This window comes from Salmo salar, chromosome ssa03 (genome assembly GCF_905237065.1).
Source record: "Salmo salar chromosome ssa03, Ssal_v3.1, whole genome shotgun sequence".
NCBI lineage: Eukaryota > Metazoa > Chordata > Actinopteri > Salmoniformes > Salmonidae > Salmo > Salmo salar.
The window spans coordinates 74800863-74826531 of NC_059444.1; the positions used below are offsets into that span (position 1 = coordinate 74800863).

Genomic DNA, 25669 nt, shown 5'->3' on the forward strand with positions numbered 1-25669 from the left:
TCTCTGCCCTTTAGGGTTCCATGACAACAACATGATCTCTCACTCACTCACTCACTCACTCACTCACTCACTCACTCACTCACTCACTCACTCACTCACTCACTCACTCACTCACTCACTCACTCACTCACTCTCAGGAAGATGTAAAATATTGGTCCGGCATATCAGGATATCATCTTCCCCTTTCTAAAGCAATTTCATCCGATTATGTATTATTTGTGTATATTTTTGCTTTAGGACATTTATATATAACCCTTCTTACAGGTTTAGGATCTTCATTTGACCTGTATTGTGAGGCTCTGGCTCAGTTGGTAGAGCATGGTGTTGTCCACGCCAGTGTTGTGTGTTCCAAGGTGCCACTAAAAAGGTGTTGACAACACCATAACCAAAAAGAACACTGTGCCTCTATAACGTTGTCAGAAACGCCGCGTTGCACTCGGCTTCTTTGCTCTCAGCACTCCTTCTTCCTCTTCTAAGACAAATCATAACTGTACACGCAAGAGTAGCAGAAGTACAGTTGATATACTGTTGAAGATGTGTTACAGTATGACAACGAATGTTTAAGAAATAGAATAGTGGCATTAATAGTTAAAATCCTAAAGAAATTGATTATGATTGTGACACAACAGCAGTGATGATGATATTGTTGAATGTGCATTTTCTGTGTGGACCAAATAAATCACACGTTCTAAACCTGTAGTAATCCTGTGGCTTGGGTGGGTGACTATTCTGTTTTCTGTAATTCAAAAGCTATATTCTGCTGTCCTATACTTAAAAAAATATATATATAATAATAAATGTTTACTTTAAATCATAACATTTGATTTACGCACAGAAAGAAAATGACTTGTTTTTAATGTCCATTGTTAGTGGATTCCACTGGGAGTTTTGTATATTACACTACATTGTTACATTGTTACATTGTTATCAGTATGAACAGACACCATCTGCTCAAAGACGAAAAGGAGACAACCATATATTTGTCATCACCACCATTAATAGACAACCACAGCCTATGGGAGTGTGTCCAAGCAGTGTTCTGTATAACAATGAACAGTCTCACAACCCAGACTCCTTAATGTCTGATTCAATTTAGGCCATACAGTTTGATAGAGTGGAGGAAGTGGAAAACAAGGTTGTCGATAGAAAAAAAGACAGAGAGGGGGAGGAAACTATTTGCACATCATTACAACACAGTATATATCCATAATATGACATTTGAAATGTCGAGAGAGAGAGAGAGAGAGAGAGCTAAAAGGAAGCAATTCCCAAACCTTCCATAACAAAGCCATCACCTACAGAGAGATGAACCTGGAGAAGAGCTGGGGCTCTGTTCACAAACAGGCCCCACAGAGCCCCAGGACAGCAACACAATTAGACCCAACCAAATCATGAGACAACAAAAATATAATTACTTGACACATTGGAAAGAATTAACAAAAAAACAGCGCAAACTAGAATGCTATTTGGCCCTAAACAGAGAGTACACACTTATTTCACTTGCTTTGGCAATGTAAACAAATGTTTCCTTTGCCAATAAAGCCCCTTAAATTGGAGAGAGAGAGAGTCCAGTTTAGGTCGTGTTGTTGTCATGGAACCCTAAAGAGCAGAGATCAAAAAATAAAATTAAACAGCAGCAGTTGCTAAACCCCCTCCTCGTCCTCCAACCTCATTTCCCTGCCTCACTGTCTCAGGGGTGTGACTCAACAGCAGCGGCTTAACTGAAACTCTGCCCAGAAACCTCTTAGTATGTCAGTGAGCCAGACACAGCCCAGACCACCACAGCCAAACACACAGGGTGGAAGAGAAGGAGAGCGAGTCAGAGACAGAGAGTTCTAGGCAAGTGATGAGAGCACAGTGACTACTTTTCATTTTATCTCTCATTTGGTGATGTCAGCAGAACTCAATCTACTAGACAGAAGCTTGACTGAGTTGATGGATACGGGTGCCATTTTTCTTCAGTAAAACAACCCTGAGAAGTTTGGAGAAACTCCTGAGAAGAAAATAAGACGGATCTTTATCACACTTTTGAATAGACCGTTCAGATAGGGGCAGAGTTTCAGCCCTGGTCTATGATTCTCATAGAAGAGATAGTGAGATTCTTCTTCACCATGACAGGCAGAGTTCATCTCCTGATTCTGGGTGAGTCCTTTATGTAAACTGTTTACACAGAAGTCATGTTGCCATGAAGAAGGTTGTGGGTTTGGGAGAGAAAGCACTAAATCAGACAGTGTTTATGTTTGGTTGGGGATGATTAGATGAAGAGAAAAGTAGAAGACATGTGGCTGTTAAACTTGAAGAGGCAAATCCTAACTTGAATTGAAATTTCACTTAGTCTCCCACTGATATCAAAGCATAACATAGTGATATTTTGACTTAAATTAGGATTTGCCTGAAATGCTGATGTACAAATTCATTGGCAGGTCATCATGATCAGGGTCCCACAGGAGGTCACTACAGGGTTGAACACCTCTCAGCTTAGCCTGCTCCAAGATCTGTTCTTACTGTCTTGACAACCCCTATGGTCATGGTCACATACCAGACACAAACAGATCTAGGATCAGGCTACTCTCAGATTGCATTAGACATAATTTCTGACATAAGATGAAACTACTTTTAGGAACAACTGAAAAATGTTATTAAGTAAAGCGGAATGGTTGAGTTATCAGTGGTGGAAAAAGTACCCAATTGTCATACTTAAGCAAATGAAAGGTACCTTTATAGAATATTACTCAAGTAAAAGTGAAAGTCTAAAAGTATTTGGTTTTAAATGTACTTAAGTATCAAAAGTAAATGTATATATCCTTTCACATTCCTTATATTATGCAAACCAGACGGCACAATTTTCTTGTTTTAAAAATGTATGGTTAGCCAGGGGCACACTCCAACACTCAGACATCATGTACAAACAAAGCATTTGTGCTTAGTGAGTCCGTCATGCAGTAGGGAAGACCAGAGAATTCCCTTGATAAGGGTGTAAATTGGACCATTTTCCTGTCCTGCTAAGCATTCAAAATTAAATGAGTACTTTTGGGTGTGAAGGAAAATGTATGGAGTAAAAAGTACATTATTTTCTTTAGGAATGTAGTGAAGTAAAAGTAAAAGTTGTCAAAAATATAAATAGTGAAGTACAGATACACCAAAAATCTACTTAAGTATACTTTAAAGTATTACTACTTTACACCACTGTGAGTTATTTTAATCCTTTGTATTGAAAGGAGTCAGATGACAGCAGAAATGTATCTCGTTCTTCTCAGTAATTGCAGGTTTAATGATATAGTGGTTTAATCCTAACATTTGAGAACATCTCTAAGACATAAGGTAGGGGGGAGAGCACAGCATTTCCCGTTGAGATATTTGAGACGACAATGTGACATTGTGTGTGCCAGGGTTGGAATCCATTTAAAATCCTGTTAATAGCCTGTTGAAATTGTTGAGTTGTTCAGTTTATTGAAACTATTTTACAAGTGGCTAATAGATCTGTCTTGCTTCCTTGTGGAATCCCTTTTACGGCATTAGCATTTATAACTTATTTCCAGTAAGTGGAAAATCAGCAGACCGTTGTCATAACACTGAATGACTTTTGGGAATCTGAGGACTAAAAGCCTGAAGGAGCACATTCAGAGGAATTAGCAGTAGACAGAGAGACAGCCAGAGAGACACTCTCCCTATTCTTCATCCTAGACTCTGGGTCCCTCTCTCTAAAGAGACCCTCTGTTCCTCGGCCTTCAACAGTGGTATCTATACTCTGTGATCTCCCCTGAAGCACCCCACAGTCTGATAACATTCACACCCCTCACCCATGTTGTCTTTGAAACTCACACATGTGCATGTACACACACAAATACAAAAACACACACACGTATGCACACACATACACTTTCTGAGAGAGAAAAAAATGTCCTTGTTGCCATGACATCACAGAAAGGTGATAACATTCAGTGTGATTTATCGCTGCCGTGAAGTAGACAGGAAGTCTTTGATGACACGTTGCAAGGGGTGGCTAATTGAGGTGAGGCGACCATCCCTCTTTAGGTGCATTTGGTTAGTTAGTGTCTCAATGGCTGAAACCTTTCATGTCAAATTCTTTAGAATTTAGAAGTATGAAATAAAATTAAATGTTATTGGTCGCACACATATATTTAGCAGATGTTATTGGGGGTGTAGCGAAATGCTTGCAGTAATATCTAACAATACACAACAATTCACACAAATCTAAAAAGTAAAATAATGGAATTAAGAAATATAGAAATATTAGGACGAGCAATGTTGGAGTACGGAGTGTATGTATATAAAATAGTATGTAAAGTGACCAGTGTTCCATTATTAAAGTGACCATGACTATGTACATAGGGCAGCAGCCTCTAAGGTGCATGGTAGAGTAACCGGGTGGTAGCCGTCTAGTGACAGTGATTAAAGTTCAGGGAGGGGTATTGGGGCGGTGGCCAGCTAGTGGTGACTATTTAACAGTCTGATGGCCTTGAGATAGAAGCTGTTTTTCAGTCTCTCGGTTCCAGCTTTGATGCACCTGTACTTACCTCGCCTTCTGGATGGTTGTGGGGTGAACAGGCCGTGGCTCGGGTGGCTGAGGTCCATGATGGTCTTCCTGGCCTTCCTGTGACACCGGGTACTGTAGATGTCCTGGAGGCCAGGCAGTACGCCCCGGGTAATACATTGGGCAGGCCACACTACCCTCTGGAGAGCTCTGTCTTTGCGGACGGTGCAGTTGCCGCAACAGGCGGTGATACAGCCCGACAGGATGCTCTCAATGGTGCATCTGTAAAAGTTTGTGAGGGTCTTATGGGCCAAGACAGTTTCTATCTCAAGGGCCAAGCCAAATTTCTTCAGCCTCCTGAGGTTGAAGAGGCGCTATTGCGCCTTTGTCACCACACTGTCTGTGTGGGTGGACCATTTCAGATTGTCAGTGATGTGTGCGCCAAGGACCTTGAAGCTTTTCACCTTCTCCACTGCGGTCCCGTCGATGTGGATGGGGGCGTGCTCCCTCTGCTGTCCACAATCAGCTCCTTTGTTTTGTCGAAGTTGATGGACAGGTTATTTTCCTGGCCCCACTCCCCCAGGGCCCTCACTCCTTTCGCTGTAGGCTGTCTCGTCATTGTTGGTAATCAGGCCTACCACTGTTTTGTCGTCTGCAAGTGAACGTGACGAACGTGGCCACGCAGTCATGGGTGAACAGGGAGTACACAAGGGGGCTGATCCTGCACCCTTTGAGGATCAGCGTACTGGAGGTGTTGCTGCCTACCTTCACCACCTGGGGGCGGCCCATCAGGAAGTCCAGGACCCAGTTGCACAGGGCGGGGTTCAGACCCAGGGCTCCGAGCTTAATGATGAGCTTGGAGGGTGCTACACAACGTTTTAGAAGACTCTCTCTGTGACCACAACATTCCACTCTACTGCTGCCTCTTCTCTCCACTCATTACCACAATGGACTGACTACCCATTCACTATCATACAGACAGGAGGTTTACAGTCATTATCACACAGTCCCATGCCAGGTGATGGCTTCCTGGTAAAGAGAAAATGGTCACCTCCGGACAGCCGTGTGCAATGCAGGGGTTATTATGGGCATATCCTGTGAGCACAGTTGCCGTAGGAATCATCTGCTGAAATCCAGACAGGGGGAATACCTTTTTGAACAGAGAGAGATAAACCTTTAAACCTTTAAAAACTATTGCTGCAAGTTTCTGTGCCTGAGACCTCTCCAACTGATTAATGTTACAACCTTACAATCATAGTCAAAGGTTGGTTCTACGAAAGTAGTTTTGTCATGTACTTGTCAATATTGCACATGTTCAGGGCACTCCCCCAATACCATAATGTTCTGTGCTATCCAGGATCCTTGGGATGTCCCTACCATATTGAATTTGAAATGTAAAAAGGTAAGGGTGAAGGTTAGGGTAAGGTGAGGGTTAAGGTTAGGGTTAGCTTTAGGGTAGGGATGTTCCAAGTATCCAGGATAGCACTGACCACATGATAATGGGACAACTTATTGGAGAATCTGCCTGTTGCTTACTCTGCAGCTCTTCACCTTGCCCTGCTGATGGAACATGTATCAGGCTGTCCCCCAGGATTCTCTAAAAATGGGAGAAATTGCACTGGTATGTACATGTCTGTCTTGTATTATATCTTCTATATATATATATCTTCTATATATATATATATATATATATATATATCTTTTATTTTGAATGACCATTCCCATTCCCCAACCATTCTACCTCTCTTCACACTTTCTCAATGCCTCTGTTTTTGACCCCAGATGAGAATGAGTGTAATCTTCCTAGTGATGACTATAACGATGAAACACCACACATCTGTGGTGAGAATGCAACATGCATCAACACTGAAGGAAGCTTCTACTGTCAATGTGCTCTTGGGTTCAGATCATCATCACAGAGGGTGAGCTTCACAGCTGACTCACCTGAAAAATGTATAGGTAAACAACTCTCTTTTTTAGTTACCTTATAGCATTTCTGTACATTGCAGTCCTGGCCTAGAGAACACAGCACTGCTGCAATTTTGGAATCCATACACTTATTCGGTATAGTGACTATACTGTACTGAACAAAATATAAACGCAACATGCAACAATTTAAAATATTTTACTGAGTTACAGTTTATATAAGGAAATCAATCAATTGAAATAAATAAATTAGGCCATTATCTATGGATTTCACATGACTAGGAATACAGATATGAATCTGTTGGTCACAGATACCTTAAAAAAAGATAGGGGAGTGGATCAGAAAACCAGTCAGTATCTGGTGTGACCACCATTTGCCTCATGCAGCACAACAAATCTCTTTCGCATAGAGTTGATCAGGCTGTTGATTGTGGCCTGTGGAATGTTGTCCCACTCCTCTTCACTGGCTGTGTGAAGTTGCTGGATATTGACGGGAACTGGAACACGCTGTTGTACATGTCAATCCAGAGCATTCCAAACATGCTCAACATGTCTGGTGAGTATGCAGGCCATGAAAGAACTGGGACATTTTCAGCTTCAAGGAATTGTGTACAGATCCTTGCGACATGGGGCTGTGCATTATCATGATGAAACATGAGGTGATGGCAGCTGATGAATGGCACGTCAATGGGTCTCTGGATCTCATCACGGTATCTCTGTCCATTCAAATTGTCATAGATCAAATGCAATTGTGTTCATTGTCCGTAGCTTATGCCTGCCCATACAATAACCCCACCGCCACCATGGGTCACTCTGTTCACAATGTTGACTTCAGCAAACTGCTCGCCCGCACAACGCCGTACATGTGGTCTGCGATCGTGAGGCCGGTTTGAAGTACTGCCAAATTCTCTAAAACAACATTTGAGGCGGCTTTTGGAATTCTCTGGCAACAGTTCTGGTGGACATTCCTGAAGTGTCACGTCCTGACCAGTGAAAGAGGTCATTTGCCATTTGTGTCGCCCAAATTCTTTTGGGGGTGGGGACAGACGGGTAGATTGGCGAAGGCGAGGTTAAGACCTGAGCCAACTCCCCGTGCTTACCGTGGGGAGCGAGTGACTGTAGAAGCACCGTGTTATGCGATGGTGCGCATGGTGTCGCCCATGCGCACTCACAGCCGGTGCGCTCGGTGCAAGCTCCCTACCGTTGCCGTGCTAGAGTTGGCCGGCAGCCAGGGAGAAGTGCACCGGTTCAACGTATCTGGTCTCCAGTGCGTCTCTTCGGCCCAGGTTATCCTGCACCTACTCTACGCACGGTACCCCTCATTCACCAGCACGGCCCAGTTCGTCCTGTACCAGCGCTCCGCCCTTGCCGGGCTATAATCAACATCGAGCCAGGACGGGTTGTGCCAGCCCTAAGCGCCAGACCTCCAGTGCGCCTCCAAGGCCCAGTGTACCCTGTGCCTGCTCTGCGCACTCTCCCTCCAGTGCGCCACCATAGCCCAGTACGTCCTGTGCCTGCTCCGCGCACTCTCCCTCCAGTGCGCCACCATAGCCCAGTACGTCCTGTACCTGCTCCTCGCCCCCTTCCTCCAGTACGCCTCCATAGCCCAGTACGGCCGGTGCCTGCTTTGAGCACTCGGTCCTCAGTGCGTCTCCCCAGTCTGGTGTGACCGGTTCCAGCTCCCTGTAGGAAGCCTCCAGTGATGATCAATGGTTCGAAGCCTCCAGCGATAATCCATGGCACGAAGCCTCCAGTGATGATCCATGGCCCGGAGCCTGTAGGGATGATCCATGGCACAAAGCCTCCAGTGATGATCCATGGCCCGGAGCCTGTAGGGATGATCCATGGCACGAAGCCTCCAGTGATGATCCATGGCCCGGAGCCTGTAGGGATGATCCATGGCACAAAGCCTCCAGTGATGATCCATGGCGTGGAACCAGTAGTGATGATCCATGGCACGGAGCCTGCAGCGACGCTCCTCAGCCCGGAGCCCCCAGCAACGCTCCTCAGCCCGGAGCCTCCAGCAACGCTTCTCAGCCCGGAGCCTGCAGCGGTGGTCTGCAGCCCAGAGCCTTCAGCGGTGGTCTGCAGCTCAGAGCCTTCAGCGGTGGCCTGCAGCCCAGAGCCTTCCGCGGTGGTCTGCAACTCAGAGCCTTCCGCGGTGGTCTGCAGCCCAGAGCCTTCAGCGGTGGTCTGCAACCCAGAGCCTTCAGCGGTGGTCTGCAACCCAGAGCCTTCAGTGGTGGTCTGCAACCCAGAGCCTTCAGCAGTGGCCAGCAGTGCGGAACCTCTGGTAATGATCCACAGGTCAGGGTCCCAGAAGCAGAGGGATCTGCGGGCAGAACGGGGGCTACGCCCGGAGCCGGCGGAGGGTCTGGGTGTAGCACAGGAGCCGTCATGGACGGTGGCCACCCTCCCTTCCCTCCCTTTTTGTTTAGGGTTCTTTTTGTGGGGTTTTTGGTTTGGTATGCAGTCGGGGTCTGCACCTTCGGGGGGGGGGGGGGGTACTGTGATGTCCTGACCAGTGAAAGAGGTCATTTGCCATAGTAGAATGGTCAGGGCGTGGCAGGGGGGTTTGTTTTGTATGTATTTTGGGTTTTCTGTTTCCATGTGGGTTTGTTCTAGTTGTCTATTTCTATGTGTTGGTTTTCATGTTCGGCCGGGTATGGTTTCCAATCAGAGGCAGGTGTCGTTCGTTGTCTCTGATTGGAAGCCATACTTAGGGAGCCCGTTTTTCCTTTGGGGTTGTGGGTAGTTGTTTTCCGTTTTGTCAGTGTACCTTACGGAACTGTTGTCAGTCGTTTTATTGTTTTTGGTTCTATTGTCTTCATTAAAAGTTTAAAGATGAGCACTATACACGCTGCGCTTTGGTCTACTCATTTCGACGCCTGTGACATGGAGTCAATTGAACGCTCCCTCAAAACTTGAGAAATCTGTGGCATTGTGTTGTGTGACAAAACTGCACATTTTAGAGTGGCCTTTTATTGTCCGCAGTACAAGGTGCACCTGTGTAATGATCATGCTGTATAATCAGCTTCTTGATATGCCGGATTATCTAGGCAAAGGAGAAATGCTCACTAACAAGGATGTAAACAAATGTGTACACAACATTTCAGCTCATGAAACATGGGACCAACACTTTACATGTTGCGTTTATATTTTTGTTCAATGTATATTCTACATATGCATTTGAGGTGTGACTGACTATTCCTTTCTCTGTGCCTCAAGACATCAACGAGTGTTTGGAGAATAAGAACACCTGTGGTCCCAATGCCGAGTGTAACAATATATTAGGGTCCTATTCCTGCATCTGCAATGAGGGGTTTGTCTCCAGTACTGGAGTGGAAAGATTTATATTTGGCCAAGGAGTCACATGTGAAGGTAAGATGCCAAAGAAAACTGGTGATAACACTAACTATCAAAAGATGTGTACAGTACATCCAGAGAGCATATCAGGCATATACAGGATGTCATCATGTATGAAAAGGTGAGAGTTTCCTTTTCCTAATGGTATTTTTTACCCACATGTAGATAGAAACGAGTGTGTGGACAACATCACAATTTGCGAGAAACGTGCACAGTGCTTCAACACACCAGGCAACTACTCCTGTGTCTGCAATCCAGGGTTTGGCCTGAAGTCTGGCAAAGCTCAATTCACAGGGAATGGAGAATCATGTGAGGAAATAACAGATCAGAAAGCCACCACAGACCAGACAGCAACCACAGACAGTGAGGACGCTCAAGGTGCTAAAGGTATGGGAGGAATTGTATTATCACCATGGATGGGTTTTCTAGAAATCCTGGTTGGAGGCCTCCAGATTTCCTGCTAATTCCAGGAATCTTCCAACTGGGATTTGGGGAAAACCTGGGAATTTTGAGAAAGTTAAATAATTTTTTATCTATACCCTTTGATGTATTTTTTCTCAATTGCTCCTCTTCCCCATGAAGCACCAGATACTAATTTCTTTATGACCAGAATGTGTAATTGATATTATGTGAATTGATCGGTTTTAGGTAGATCTGAACATCTTATGAAATTGTCACCTGTGCTTTCTGTCATTCCTTTGTAGACTTGTGTAAAATAAATAAGTTTATCTGTGGAGGGAATGGAACGTGCCATAATGCCACCAACAGTGGCCATCGGTGTGCGTGCCATGCAGGATTCACCAACTACGGAGACCCGCAGGGGAGATGTACTGGTGAGAATCACATTTATAGATCATCATTCTCATTGAGATGGAGCTGTTTCAACATGATTAAGTTGTCATCACTTCATCAATAATTTCATTAAAAAATATATTTTCATTTAAGATGCCTTATTCATTCATCTCTTCTGTTTCCACAGAGTTGAACTGTGACACGTTTGCGAGTGAGAAGCATCTTAAGATGGTAAGCCACATGAGTATACAGTGTAATGATTCACACCTACAGGGAATAGGTGTGAATATCTGCAGAACAAAATACAGACTAACTTCCTCCTCTCTCTACCCCCCCCCCCCGCCTGCTCTCTCTCTCTCCTCACTTTCTCTCCTCATCCCTCGTTCTCAGGTCATCCCAGGTCTGCAGGATGCTGTGGCCCTGATGAGGACCAGTTGTCTGGAGTTGAGTGAGAGTAATACGGCAGAACAAGTCGATGGAGAGGCCCTGCTAGAGGTACTACTGCTTATTTATATATTTATAGTTGAGGCTCTTATTTATATTTGAGGCCCTTATTTATATTTGAGGCCCTTACTTATATTTGAGGCTCATTATAACCCAGGCATCCATCATAGAGGTTGACATATGCAGGTTCAGACTCAGCCCACACACATTAAGGAAAGGATACATGCAGTGAAACAACGACTGATGACCAGCACTGTTGGTACATCTAGCTTACAATGGAACCTAGCCTCCTTTCGCTGTATGACTTCTAAACATAGCATTGTGGTTAGTGTATGCCAAATATATAGTAATGTACATTTCGGAATTGGCCCTGACCCTGCCGTATATAACATTCTTCTTCTTCTTTTCTTCTTCTCTTATTTCTTGTGTTTTATTTCATTTATTTATTTTATCAGTTATACTATTTTGATATTGAATACTGCAATGTTGCGTAGTTGCAAGTTAAGAATTTCACTGTACTTGTGCATGTAACAAATAAAAGTCTCAGCCTCTCTGACTGTGTCTATGTAACCCCTCCTCCCCCACCTCTCTCTGTGTCTCTGTAGACTCTGTTGTCTGCTATAGACAGGCTCCTGTCTGGCGGGCCTCTGAATAATAACAAGGAAGTGAGTGTCTTGCTGGACCTGGTAGAGACTGCTCTGAGAATGATAGGACCTCTGCTGAAACACCCCGAGACCAGGAGGTTCAACACTCACACCGGTAGGAGAACATCCTGAACTCAGCCATGAGTCCAGACAACATAAACTCAGCCATGATTGTTTTGGTTTTTGAAGCCACCTAACGGAAGACAAGTTGTCATAACTTCCTTCATAGAATATGTTCATTTGTGGCCATTTTTGAATAGCTTACAAAGTTTTTCATTAGGCTATATGGGTCACATTTCATTGCATAATTTCCTGCGCACAAGTCTGCCTTTCTAGCAGATAACCATTCGGAGAGTTGTAACATCTCACCTACTGTAGGCCTGTTTGTGAAGATGTGAATGTATTTGCTTCCAGAGGTGGAGCTGTTGGTGCAGAGAAATGCCTCCTCACCCCAGGGACCCCTCACCTTGTCCTCTACACATGCTCAGCTAGACAGCCACTGGGAGACTGCTGCTGGAGACACCTCCTACCCAGGTTACCATCTTCATCATCCTCATCTTCATGATCAGCTTGAACACTGCCAACATAATCCCACCACAATCATCAGAACCAATCTTTATAATGTAATGATATAATGTGAAATTAATGTACACAGTGTACAAACTCCTAGACTTAAACATTTGCTTTCTCAGGATTTGCAACGGTGTCCCTGCTCAGCTATAAGGGTCTGGAGACATCCACCAACCATTCCTTCTCAGAGCTGAAGGCACAGGAGGGCCACAGCTTCCAGATCAACTCCAAAGTGGTGACGGCCACCATTAGTAACAAGGACACGTCCTTTCTCAAGGAGCCAGTCACGTTCACCTTCTCCCATTTGAAGGAGGTGAGGAGCAAAAGCATTACCCCTCTATCCCATTATGATGGTCTATGTGAATGTGGCAGTATCAAATCTTATTCATATGCTGCACTATATTTCAAGATCTATGCAGACATCTGAGTGAACCTGCTTTGCTTTTTCTGGGATGGTCACTATGTGAAGTGTCCTGGAGTAACATTGTTTTTCTACTTCTCTTCTATGGTAATTGTGAATGTTGTTTCCCAGTCAGATGAAGGGAACTACACCTGTGTGTACTGGGATGCTGAGTTGGGAGAAGGGACCTGGTCTGATCGAGGCTGTTTCCTGGTGAAGTCCAATGCCACCCACACGGTGTGCTCCTGCTACCACCTCAGCAGTTTTGCTGTTCTTATGGCTCTCTATGAGTTCAAGGTGAGGGGGATTTTTATTTTAGTCTAGCTGTACTTCTGCTGTAAGACAGAGCAGGAACAAGGCCTTTTCTAATAGTTTCATTTCACTTTCTATGTAATAGTGCAATAGGAGATCGTTTGGCTTTTAAAAAGTTTGCATTCCTTTGAGAACAGTGAATCCATGAAGATTTTTTTTTATTTTAATGTGTTCTGTGTCTTGCCTGGCTAGATAGGGCTCCATTATTATTGATCCAGGGGTATGTTGTCTATATTATTAAGACACATCCTTGAAAGTTGTCAGTCACTGTGACTCACAGGGGGTTGGTGACACATTACCTGGGGCTCGTAGTAATGGAGTGGAATAAGTGGAATGGTATCAAATTCATCAAACATATGGTTTCCATGTGTTTGGTACCATTCCATTTACTCCGTTCCAGCCATTATTATGAGCCATCCTCCCCTCAGCAGTCTCCACTGCTGTGACTATATGGTGACGTGTCTTCGCCTCCATTCCTCCCTCCAGGACACATTCCAGCTGCAGCTGATCACCTGGGTGGGCCTGTCCCTGTCCCTGCTGTGTCTCTTCATCTGCATCCTCACCTTCTCCCTGATCCGCTCCATCCGGAGCACCCGCAATACCATCCACCTCCACCTCTGCCTCAGCCTCTTCATTGCCAACCTGGTCTTCCTTGTCGGCATCTCACGCACCGAGAGCCAGGTAAGCTTGCATCCAACCAATCACATACGCTCTGCCCTCGAGGCAGAATTGCCCTCGGAACAAGATCGAATAAGGAAAACTCCACTGAGCTTTTCTGGCGTGGGCGGTCAGAGGATGTGACAATGTGTGTAACATTTACATGTGGTGTAGGTACTCTGTCTATGTGGGTGGTGAGAAAAATGTTTTAGTAGGAAGAAATGTTAATGTATGCAGAGATTGTGTGTTCAGTTGTGGGTAACTTATTGTATTGTGAACCTTATCACTATCTACAGTATATGTCATTTCGCTCACATTTAGTTTTCTCGATCACTCTCACCCCTTTATTTCCTTTCTCTTCATCCCTCTCTCCTCTCTTCCTCAGTCTGCTTGTGCGGTGGTGGCTGGGCTGCTTCACTTCTTCTTCCTGGCAGCGTTCTGCTGGATGTGTCTGGAGGGAGTGCAGCTCTTCAGGATGGTGGTCCTGGTCTTCAACACCACCTTCAGGCCCCTCTACATGATGGCGGGGGGCTACGGCGTTCCTGCTGTCATCGTCGCCATCTCTGCCCTCGTCAACGCCAAAGGATACGGAACCGAGCGCCAGTGAGTGACCACTGCATCGATCCCTGACAGTGTCATCTCCTGACTGGATTCCCTATATATATTTGTCTGACTCCCTGTCCTTCTCTGTTGTGTACTATAGAGATCAGGTATTGATGTGTCTTCATGTGTGCATTGTGTGTTTTAGCTGCTGGCTCAACCTTGAGGATGGATTCATCTGGAGCTTCTTTGGCCCTGTCTGTATCATCATCATGGTGCGTATCACAGATGAAAGGTGGAATAGTTTCATCACTCCTACTTACAATGTTTTGTGTCATGTTAGTTCTACTTATCTCCCTCTCCCCTCCTAGGTGAACGTGTTTTTCTTCCTCATCACAGTGTGGAAGTTGGCCCAGAAGTTCTCCAGCCTGAACCCTGACCTTGACAAACTCCGCAAAATCAAGTGAGCCGGCAAAGAAACGGACGTTCTCACACAGGCTGTGTTATAGCCCATAACAAAGGACCACTGTTTTTCCTGGCCAGAACATGTGGGAAAAAAACAGGCCTTACTATAAAATGACATGTTGTGACCCATGCCCTCGATCTAACTTTATGTGTGTTTGTCGCCTCCTGCAGGGCATTCACCATAACTGCAGTTGCTCAGCTGTGTGTGCTGGGCACCATGTGGATCTTTGGCTGTTTCCAGTTTGAGGAAAGCACGCTGGCCATGTCGTACCTGTTCACCATCCTCAACAGTCTGCAGGGGGTCCTAGTGTTCCTCATGCACTGCCTGCTCTCTAAACAAGTACGTCACGACTCAAGACTCTGTCAACCAGGGGCCTTGAAACAGTTCTAATATGGACATTGTACAGATGAGTCCAAACTGTTGGGCTTGGTGGGATGAAATGTAATCTCAGTAGTGGGCCGTGAACCAAAAAACCTGAAATAACATTGTTCATCAATACATAAGATCATTCTGGAAGCTTCTGGCGGGCCAAACCAAATGTCAAGGACAAAGTCAAGGACCCTCCCCAAACAAAAGCCTAGGGGGAGGAATTCATCATTGTTTAAATATTCCCCATGTAATGTTAAATGGGGAGCTAACATGGCTGTCATAGAATGTTGTAGTGTCATGTACATGCACCATTATGTTCATTCTATATAGTATTTTTTTGGAGCTAACAGTGTCATGTAAATGCATCAAAATGCAGAAACCACACTGGCCCAACTCTCTAAATACATGGCTTTGGGTTATTCTACTTTGGATAAATTCCAAATGAGTTGTTAAGTGTTTAAATAATACTGATTGAGTTTAGTTTACTGTAGGGCCTACAGTTAAGGGTAGGCGAATATGTGCTTGTTGGACTCATAACAAATATGGTGGATAATTAAGATGATGCATAAAAGCTGTTTACCATTGAAATAAATGGTCAAGGTTATGTCTATGTAAATGGCCGTTCCCTGTCTCTCATGAGTATGCTCAAACATGGTAACACTAGAGAACGAACACCCACTTACAGAAACAGGAACTGTGACCATTTTTTTTAAATTGGAAACTGCACAATAACAGCTGGTTCTGGTCTACTTATTCCCTTCCCCCCACCCCTGCTCGACCAGCTTTCTCTACCATCTTTGCTCATAGTGCTCTTTTTTGCACCTTGTAGGTGAGAGAGGAGTATAGCAAGATCCTGGTCAGCATCTGTGCACTACAGAAGATGAAGTACTCAGAGTTTTCCTCCAACCAGTCAAGCAACAGCAAATCACAGGTATTAACTCTTACTAATTGAGTAGCCAATATCTAAAAGAGCAGAAAGTCCTTTAATGTGATGTAAGTACATGTCCTCCAACACTGTTGAATTTGAGTGACAGCGAACACGAAGCGAAGTTCTGCATAAAAGTTCTGCATAAAAGGTCTGCGAGGTAAAGTTCTGCGAGGTAATGTTCTGCGAGTAAAAGTTAGACCATATTTATTGTTTACAGGAAAGTCATTAAATATATTCTGACGAACTGCCCTTGGAAAAAAGAATGGGATGGTAAAATCTATTTCTGTCATGTACTAAGAAATTCTAGATCTTGAGGTGCAATACGTTTAAATAGATCCTCAAGGAAGATGGATTGCTTTGATTATACTATTTGATGATAAACACATGGCTCATACATTTATATGGACCGAATAATGACCATCCAAACTTCTTTGAAAATATTTATAATAAACTAATTAGATACAAATAACACTATTACAGTTTTAAGTAAGTCAGTAGACCGTAAAGGAAATCATACTACCAACTATCACCGTCTGGCGTTCATAGAGATTATGAATATTATGGGCACGTTGGAATTGACTGACATTGGCTCAGAAACCCGGATCTCGTAAGATATACATGGAGGAGGCTTAATCAAGCTAGTCGGATTGATTATTTTCTGGTGTCCTTTTCTATGGTGCCAAAAGTGAAATATGTATTGATTGAGGATCGAATGCGATCATATCATCAACTTATATCCTTCCATATAACTATGACAGACTTTCCACGAGGACAGGGATATTTACAATTTTAACTGGGTTTATTGACTGACAGAACTTTCTTAACAAAAACTAAGGACATAACATACTTTTCTTGCACAATACAGGTTCAACGGATCCACGTATCATATGGGAGGCCAATCAATTGAATCTTCATCCCCAAAAAATTGGTCAACAGAGAAAAGGCTTACAACAGAAATAGAAAATCTAACATTAGACATCAATGGTGTTGATGAATGTACTGCAGAAGCACTGAATAATCTATACACAACGTAAAAGGAGTTTGAGGAACTTATTCATGAAAAAAATAATGCTTAACTTATCTAAAAAACAGAGCAAATTGGATGGAGAATGACAAAAAATGCACCAAGTTTATCCTAAACCTTCAATAAAGAAACACAACCAAAAATAACCTACAGAAAATAGTTACAAAGATGGATAAATCCTTATCCCACCAAAGGATAAAAATATTTTAAACAAGTTCCTCAAACCTCATTTGACAATGAGTTTTGTGATATCTTTCTCCCAAAAAATCATGTTAAACTATTTCAGACACCAAAAAAATATTGTGAAGGCCTAATTACACATGACAATCTATGGTTGGCACTTGACTCCTTTCAGACAGGAAAAACCTCTGACCTTGATGGCATTCCAATAGAGATATATTCAACTTTTTATGTTCTACTGAAAGATCCATTACTATTATGTTTTAATTACTCGCATATTAATTGCTACCTGTCGGACACACAAAGAGTGAATGATCACTCTCTTACTGAAGCAGGAGCCAGGAAGGCAGTACAAACACCCAACATCTTCAACAACAAAAAAAGCAAAAAAAATCATTTTGAATTAAAAATGTCCTACCAGACATTATTCAACACGATCAGACGGGATTCTTAAAAGGAATATATATTGGAGACAACATTACACAACTACTAGAAATAATTGAAAACTACGGGAATGCAGGGAAAACAGGTATAATCTTTATAGCAAATTTTGAGAAAGCCTTTTATCCTGTCTAGAATCTGTGTAAGTGCCTGGATTTTGTTGTTGTTGCAGAATCTCTCATAAGATGGGCAAAAGTAATGTACAACAATTCTTCATGCAAAATAATAAATAACAGTTACTTCTCTGAGAAGGTTGAATAGTTAAGAGGAGTAAAACAATGTGCCCTCTGTCACGAGACTTATTTGTTATAGCCATTGAACTGTTAGCTGTAAAAATCTGATCTAGTGATAACATTAAAGCAACACTGCAGAAATCGCTCCACCATTTCCTGGTTGCTAAAATTCTAATTTTAGTATGTGACAAAACAAGCACATATAGTGTAGGGCATCCTTGAACCATCTAAACCACTGATAAATATATGTTCCATAACCAAAAATATTGTACTTTCAGCTGATGTACAAAACTGAAATTAAAAGACGCAAAAACTAAACTTAAGAATGGGAAGCATAGAAATAGCTCACAGAACAGATCTACCGCTTCTTAGATTTGCTTTTAATGAGAATGACAGATCTATAACTATAACTTACTTTTTTATGTGAATTTGGTCGCCCCAAAAGTTACATATTGCAGCTTTAAGGGGCAAAACATTTGTGAATTAGAGACAAAAGTATCTATGTACGCCGATGATTCAAGATTTTCTTGAGTCCTCAATCTTCAACCTTCAAGGGCCTTATGTGGCCTCTCGATTGAATGGGTGGATGGTGAAGTTTGTGCTTGGTTTACATATACCAGAAAAGTTTAACGATCTTGGAACTATTAACTTCGATAGAAAACAAAATAGAGAGGGAAACACCTGTCCATCTATGGGAAAGTTACCCTGATTCATTCTCTATTGATATCTCAGTTTATATTTACTAATGGCTACTGGCTTCAGGAGAATCCTTTTTCAAGTCATGCGAGAAACAAATATTTAATTTTAATGGCAAACCAGACAAAGTTATATTTATGTAACAAACATGAGTTTGGATATTAAGGCATTAAACCTCTCTCTTAAAGTCTCTATTATACCAAAATTATATCTAAATCCAAACTGGTTTTCCAGATGGATACTAAGAGGCAGATCCAATTTCAAAAGTGAGCTTTTTGCTTTTATACTGATTAAAACAAACCATTGCCGGTGGATTGATAACGTAACCCTGTTTAAAGTATTCTTATTTTAAAATGAAGCCATACAGAGCTGGTCAAAATTCAAATTTCATCCTCCAGAAGAGGCAGAACAAATATTACAGCAAATAATATGTCTAAACTCCAATGTACTGATTTTTTGGGGGAAGAAATGTAGAAGGAAGGTATCATGTTTATGAATGACAATGTAAATAAGGACAGTAAAATTATGTCACATGAGAAATTAACAAATGTGTATGGCGATAAATACAGAACAGAAGTATAACCAACTCATTGCAGCTCTGCCACAAAAATGGAAGAGACAATTACTCAAAACAGAAACAAATTAATTGGTTTGTCTGCCTCCAATGAAAAACCATGCATAGCTTAAAATGACAGGTATAAATCATAAAATGTACCAGTTTCAATATAGGGTTGAGAGGTTTGACAACTATACAGCATAAAATTCAAGATAGTTGGGAACAGGTTTTTGATGTCCCAATACCATTGAATCAGGTTTATGAACTGATATCCTCTTACATCTAGACGTTCCGCTAGCGGAACACCTGCACCAATATCCAATGATGGGCGTGGCGCGAAATACAAACTCCTCTAAAATCCGAAAACTTCCATTTTTCAAACATATGACTATTTCACAGCATTTTAAAGACAAGACTCTCCTTTATCTAACCACACTGTCCGATTTCAAAAAGGCTTTACAGCGAAAGCAAAACATTAGATTATGTCAGCAGAGTACCCAGCCAGAAATAATCAGACACCCATTTTTCAAGCTAGCATATAATGTCACAAAAAACAAAACCACAGCTAAATGCAGCACTAACCTTTGATGATCTTCATCAGATGACACACCTAGGACATTATGTTATACAATACATGCATGTTTTGTTCAATCAAGTTCATATTTATATCAAAAACCAGCTTTTTACATTAGCATGTGACGTTCAGAACTAGCATACCCCCCCGCAAACCTCCGGTGAATTTACTAAATTACTCACGATAAACGTTCACAAAAAACATAACAATTATTTTAAGAATTATAGATACAGAACTCCTTTGTGCAATCGAGGTGTCCGATTTTAAAATAGCTTTTCGGTGAAAGCACATTTTGCAATATTCTGAGTACATAGCCCGGCATCACAGGGCTAGCTATTTAGACACCCAGCAAGTTTAGCCTTCACCAAAGTCAGATTTATTATTAGAAAAATGTTATTACCTTTGCTGTCTTCGTCAGAATGCACTCCCAGGACTTCTACTTCAATAACAAATGTTGGTTTGGTTCAAAATAATCCATCGTTATATCCAAATAGCGGCGTTTTGTTCGTGCGTTCAAGACACTATCCGAAGTGTAAATAAGGGTCACGAGCATGGCGCAATTCATGACAAAATATTTCTAAATATTCCATTACCGTACTTCGAAGCATGTCAACCGCTGTTTAAAATAAATTTTTATGGCATTTTTCTCGTAAAAAAGCGGTAATATTCCGACCGGGAATCGGCGTTTAGGTAAACAGACAAAAGAAAACAAAGCATGGGGTCGACGCGGGCACGAGCCTGAGTCTCACAGTACTGTAACCAGCCACTACCCAAACGAGCTACTTTTTTTCAGCCAGAGCCTGCAAAGCCACGATTCAGCTTTTTGCCGCCTTCTGAGAGCCCATGGGAGCCGTAGGAAGTGTCACGTAACAGCAGAGATCCTCTGTAATGGATAGAGATAATCAAGAAGGGCAAGAAATTGTCAGACAGGGCACTTCCTGCATGGAATCTTCTCAGGTTTTGGCCTGCCAAATGAGTTCTGTTATACTCACAGACACCATTCAAACAGTTTTAGAAACTTTGGAGTGTTTTCTATCCAAAGCTAATAATTATATGCATATTCTAGTTTCTGGGCAGGAGTAATAATCAGATTAAATCGGGTACGTTTTATATCCGGCTGTGAAAATACTGCCCCCTAGCCATAACAGGATATACAAAACAAAAAATGGACGCATCAATCCGATCTTTTCAATGTAAACTACTATATAGAATTCTCGCCACAAACATAATCCTCAGTATATGGCACAATGAACAGTCAGCCCTGTGCAGACTCTGTCATGAGGAAACACAATAAAAAGATGATCTCTTTTGGTACTGTCCTTCAGTGGCTCGGTTTTGGAGTCATGTCCAGGAGTGGTTGTTACAGTGCCTTGCAAAAAGTATTCATCCCTCTTGGTATTTTTCCTATTTTGTTGCATTAACCCCTGCAATTTATATAGATTTTTATTTGGATTTCATGTAATGGACATACACAAAATAGTCCAAATTGGTGAAGTGAAATGAAAGAAATTCAAAAAATAAATAATGGAAAAGTGGTGCGTGTATATGTATTCACCCCCGTTGCTATGAAGCCCCTGAATAAGATCTTGGGCAACCAATTACCAAGTCACATAATTAGTTAAATAAAGTCCACCTGTGTGCAATCTAAGTGTCACATGATCTGTCACATGATCTCAGTATATATACACCTGTTCTAAAAGGGTCCAGAGTCTACAACACCAACACCAAGCAAGTGGCACCATGAAGACCAAGGAGCTCTCCAATCAGGTCAGGGACACATTTGTGGAGAAGTACAGATCAGGGGTGGGTTATAAAAAAATATCAGAAACTTTGAACATCCCACAGAGCACCATTAATATGCCATCACAACAAACCTGCCAAGAGAGGGCCGCTCACCAAAACTCACAAACCAGGCAAGGAGGGCATTAATCAGAGAGGCAACAAAGAGACCAAAGATAACCTGCCAAGCTCCACAGCGGAGATTGGAGTGTCTGTCCATAGGACCACTTTAAGCCGTACACTCCACAGAGCTGGGCTTTATGGAAGAGTGGCCAGAAAAAAAGACATTGCTTAAGAAAAAAATAAGCCAACACGTTTGGTGTTTGCCAAAAGGCATGTGGGAGACTCCCCAAACTTATGAAAGAAGGTACTCTGGTCAGATGAGACTAAAATTGAGCTTTTTTGCCATCAAGGAAAACGCTATGTCTGGTGCAAACCCAACACCTCTCATCACCCCGAGAACAACATCCCCACAGTGAAGCATGGTGGTGACAGCATCATGCTGTGGGGATGTTTTTCATTGGCAGAGACTGGGAAACTGGTCAGAATTGAAGGAATGATGGCTGGAGCTAAATACAGGGAAATTCTTCAAGGAAACCTGTTTCAGTCTTCCAGAGATTTGAGACTGGGACGGAGGTTCACCTTCCAGCAGGACAATGACCATAAGCATACTGCTAAAGCAACACTCAAGTGTTTTAAGGGGAAACATTTAAATATCTTGGAATGGCCTAGTCAAAGCCCAGACCTCAATCCAATTGAGATTCTGTGGTATGACTTAAAGATTGCTCTACACCAGCGGAACCCATCCAACTTGAAGGAGCTGGAGCAGTTTTGCCTTGAGGAATGGGCAAAAATCCCACTGGCTAGATGTGCCAAGCTTATAGAGACCTACCCCAAGAGACTTGCAGCTGTAATTGCTGCAAAAGGGGGCTCTACAAAGTATTGACTTTGGGAGGGGGGGGTGAATAGTTATGCACACTCAATTTTTCTGTTTTTTTTGTCTTATTTCTTGTTTGTTTCACAATAAAAAAGATTTTGCATCTTCAAAGTGGTAGGCATGTTGTGTAAATCAAATGATACAAACCCCCAACAAATCCATTTTAATTCCAGGTTGTTAGGTAACAAAATAGGAACATGCCAGGGTGGTGAATACTTTCGCAAGCCACTGTAAGTCATATCTCTGTTCAGATGGACCTACAAACAGTACTGTTAGGAGAACTGAAAAACCACGATCAATCGATGGGAAATATGATTACACTCTTCGGTAAAGTAGTTATCTTTAGGGTAATCTTGGTAGAAATGGTACAAATAGAGAGGTTCAAGACGCTCGTAAGACATCACAGTAAAATAGAAGGATGTATTGCAAAAGGAAATAGTAAAATGGTCGTGTACTAGGAAAGATGGGTTAGTCTGTGGACATTGGAGGGTTGGAATTAAGATTACAGTGTACTGTATATGTGAGCTAAGATAGCTGTGAGTAGCAGTAGAATAAGTATTGTTGGCCGTTAGTTTTCTCCAATCAGCGGAGGATTGATAGTGCTGAAAAAAAATATATAATAATAATAATAATAATAGGGGGATTAGAAATTAGACAAACATTTGCATGATAGAACCCAGAATCTGTAATATTATTAAGGCTGATCTGCAAGTTAAAGTTCTGCATAAAATATTACATTTACTGTATTATACAAAGGATATAAGCATATTAGAATATTTAGATACAAGTCAAATGTGCATTCATCCAAACTTCAGAGTACTTCAATTTCAATTTCTCAGAGGGCACACTCTTATCAGGTTAACGGCCAATTTGGAACATTTGTTTTACAGCGCATTGTAAAATTCTCACTTCTTTCCCCATCCAGAGACATCTTTAATTAATCAGTCCATTAATTTAATCGTTAATTATTACTGACCATGGTTTGGGACATCATGTTCAGGCCTGAGCAGAGGTGTGATCAGTCTAGTCATTTCCTTCAAGTGAGATTGCTCAAAGGCAATTTTAAAAACCTTTCAAAGCACAACAAAGGAGGAAAAGAACTGTCATTTTTTATGGTTTCCGTAAAATAAGCAAACGTGTGATTCTGGGCCAGGGCCGAAGCTCCCTAAAGATGATGAGGTGGGTGAGGAAGGTGTTAAGTGAAGCATTTTGTCTGGCGGGTGAAAGAGAGAGACAGCAGAGCCACTTGTGCATTAATAATGAAGGACTGTGATGACGGAGTCTGATCAAAAAGCAACTGATTGACGTTGTTGTCTGTCTTTGCCCTCTCTCTTTGCCCAGACATCCAAGAGCGCCCAGAACACGAGAGAGTCTCAGATCTAGGGGGCTGGATGCTGGTTGCTGGACATGACCCCATGATGCCTGACCTCGTGACCTCCTAGCAACACCTGGGAGTTTTATAAAACCATAATCACCCTGGTTTAATGACAGGCATAAGTTAATGCTTGCCTGGTCTGAGATCTGTTTGTGCTGTCTTGCCAAAAGAGCACAAAAGGACCAGGATAGATTGATGGGATGGTTGATGTCCGTTCTTTTGTGACAACTATATTTTGCTTTAAGCAGTATTGTGCAAGACGTTTTACGATTCTGTAAATATTACTGTACTTTCTCGTTGGGCTGGCCTGGATATTATTTTAAGCTAAAACTCCAAAGAGTAACAATTACAAAGTTATTCATTGTTTTACACTGATTTTCCTATTGACAGTTTCATGTGTCTTTTTCCAACCTTGATATTCTTTGGATTATATAATGCTGATGAGAAACCCCCCTCCTACTGTAGAAGAGTGGACTAGTCCTGCATGGTTTAACCAGGGACAACTCATCATGGATTATTACATTATGCATTATCCAGGTACTTTCTCTGATCTTAAACATAGCAGATTAAAGCAACAAATTATAAAAAATAGTCATAAGCAATCATGGTTTTATAAAAAAAATCATTGTTTAAAACATAACCACCAAAGGTCGAGTTATGAGAGTCAGATTGAAATGTATATTTTGTGTATATAGTTTTATAATTGTATCTCAATTTTAAAAGAGATCAACCAAAACATGTACAAGAATCATGATCATGACTGTTACATTTGTTTCTAGTAAGGTGTGCATCCTGTCAAATAAGGACAAATTAAAATCATTGTAAATATTTTCTTTGTAAAGATCATTTGTATGACTGTTTTTTTTACTGGGTAATGGCATGCTTTTATCCCTGTACTGTAACTTCTCTGTTTTTAGACTTTATTTGCCACGCGATATTTTAATTGAATAAAATATAAAAATATTTTGTATCTGTGCAGCTTGATTTATTTTGTTAAATGTGGTTCAAGATACTGTATATCTAAGAAATGTTTTTCTGTCTCATTTTTAGATTAAGGCAACTGCAGTATGTGTAGTCTACCTGAATCTGATGTGGAAATGTTTTGAAAAGGTTTCTGATTGGTTCAGAATTGTTTGTTTTAGTACAGACGTCAAAGTCTGAATGGGTGGGGATAGAGTCTCCATCAGATTGTCTCTCATCTCAGAAGATGCAAACTGACAAAGGCAATTTCAGTTATTTAGAGCCTCAATGGGTTTGCTAGTCAGAGTCACATGGTATGAAAACAGGAAATTAGAAATGTTCGCCTTGAAGTACCTTGATTTATTATAATTGCTTATAAACAGTCACCTCCAAAATTATTGGAACCCTTGATAAAGATGAGTAAAACAGACTGCATAAAATAAATACAAATACTGAGCTATAATGTATGCTAAATAAAAATAGAAAATTATATTGTTTTATAAAAATAAAATTGTAAATAATTGTTAAAGAATACTTTGTGCACCTTCCTCATTCCGTCAGTAGAGGATGCCTGGTTAATCTTTAAAAGTGCTTTCCTCACCATCTTAAATAAGCATGCCCCATTCAAAAAAATGTAACTAAGAACAGATATAGCCCTTGGTTCACTCCAGACTTGACTGCCCTTGACCAGCGCAAAAACATCCTGTGGTGTACTGCATTAGCATCGAATAGCCCCTGTGATATGCAACTTTTCAGGGAAGTTAGGAACCAATGCAGTTAGGAAAGCTAAGGCTAGCTTTTTCAAACAGAAACTTGCATCCTGTAGCACAAACTCCAAAAACTCCAAACTCTCTTTCACATCGTCTGAGATTCCTAAAGATTGGAAAGCTGCCACAGTCATCCCCCTCTTCAAAGGGGGAGACACTCTAGACCCAAAATGTTACAGACCTATATCTATCCTACCCTGCCTTTCTAAAGTCTTCGAAAGCCAAGTTAACAAACAGA

General features: G+C 41.8%; 1 protein-coding gene across 1 annotated transcript; it reads left to right on the forward strand.

The window, feature by feature from the left end:
• Positions 1–1716: 1716 nt before the first annotated feature.
• Positions 1717–24674, forward strand: LOC100380774 (adhesion G protein-coupled receptor E5). The gene is made up of 19 exons (XM_014194019.2): positions 1717–2142; positions 6039–6116; positions 6278–6454; positions 9650–9802; positions 9953–10174; positions 10492–10620; positions 10767–10810; positions 10970–11074; positions 11629–11782; positions 12082–12201; positions 12360–12550; positions 12770–12934; positions 13436–13630; positions 13992–14209; positions 14355–14421; positions 14518–14609; positions 14783–14951; positions 15811–15912; positions 23671–24674. Exons 1-19 carry the CDS (start codon positions 2073–2075, stop codon positions 23710–23712), a joined length of 2493 nt encoding a protein of 830 aa, XP_014049494.2. The 5' UTR covers positions 1717–2072; the 3' UTR covers positions 23713–24674.
• Positions 24675–25669: the final 995 nt, after the last annotated feature.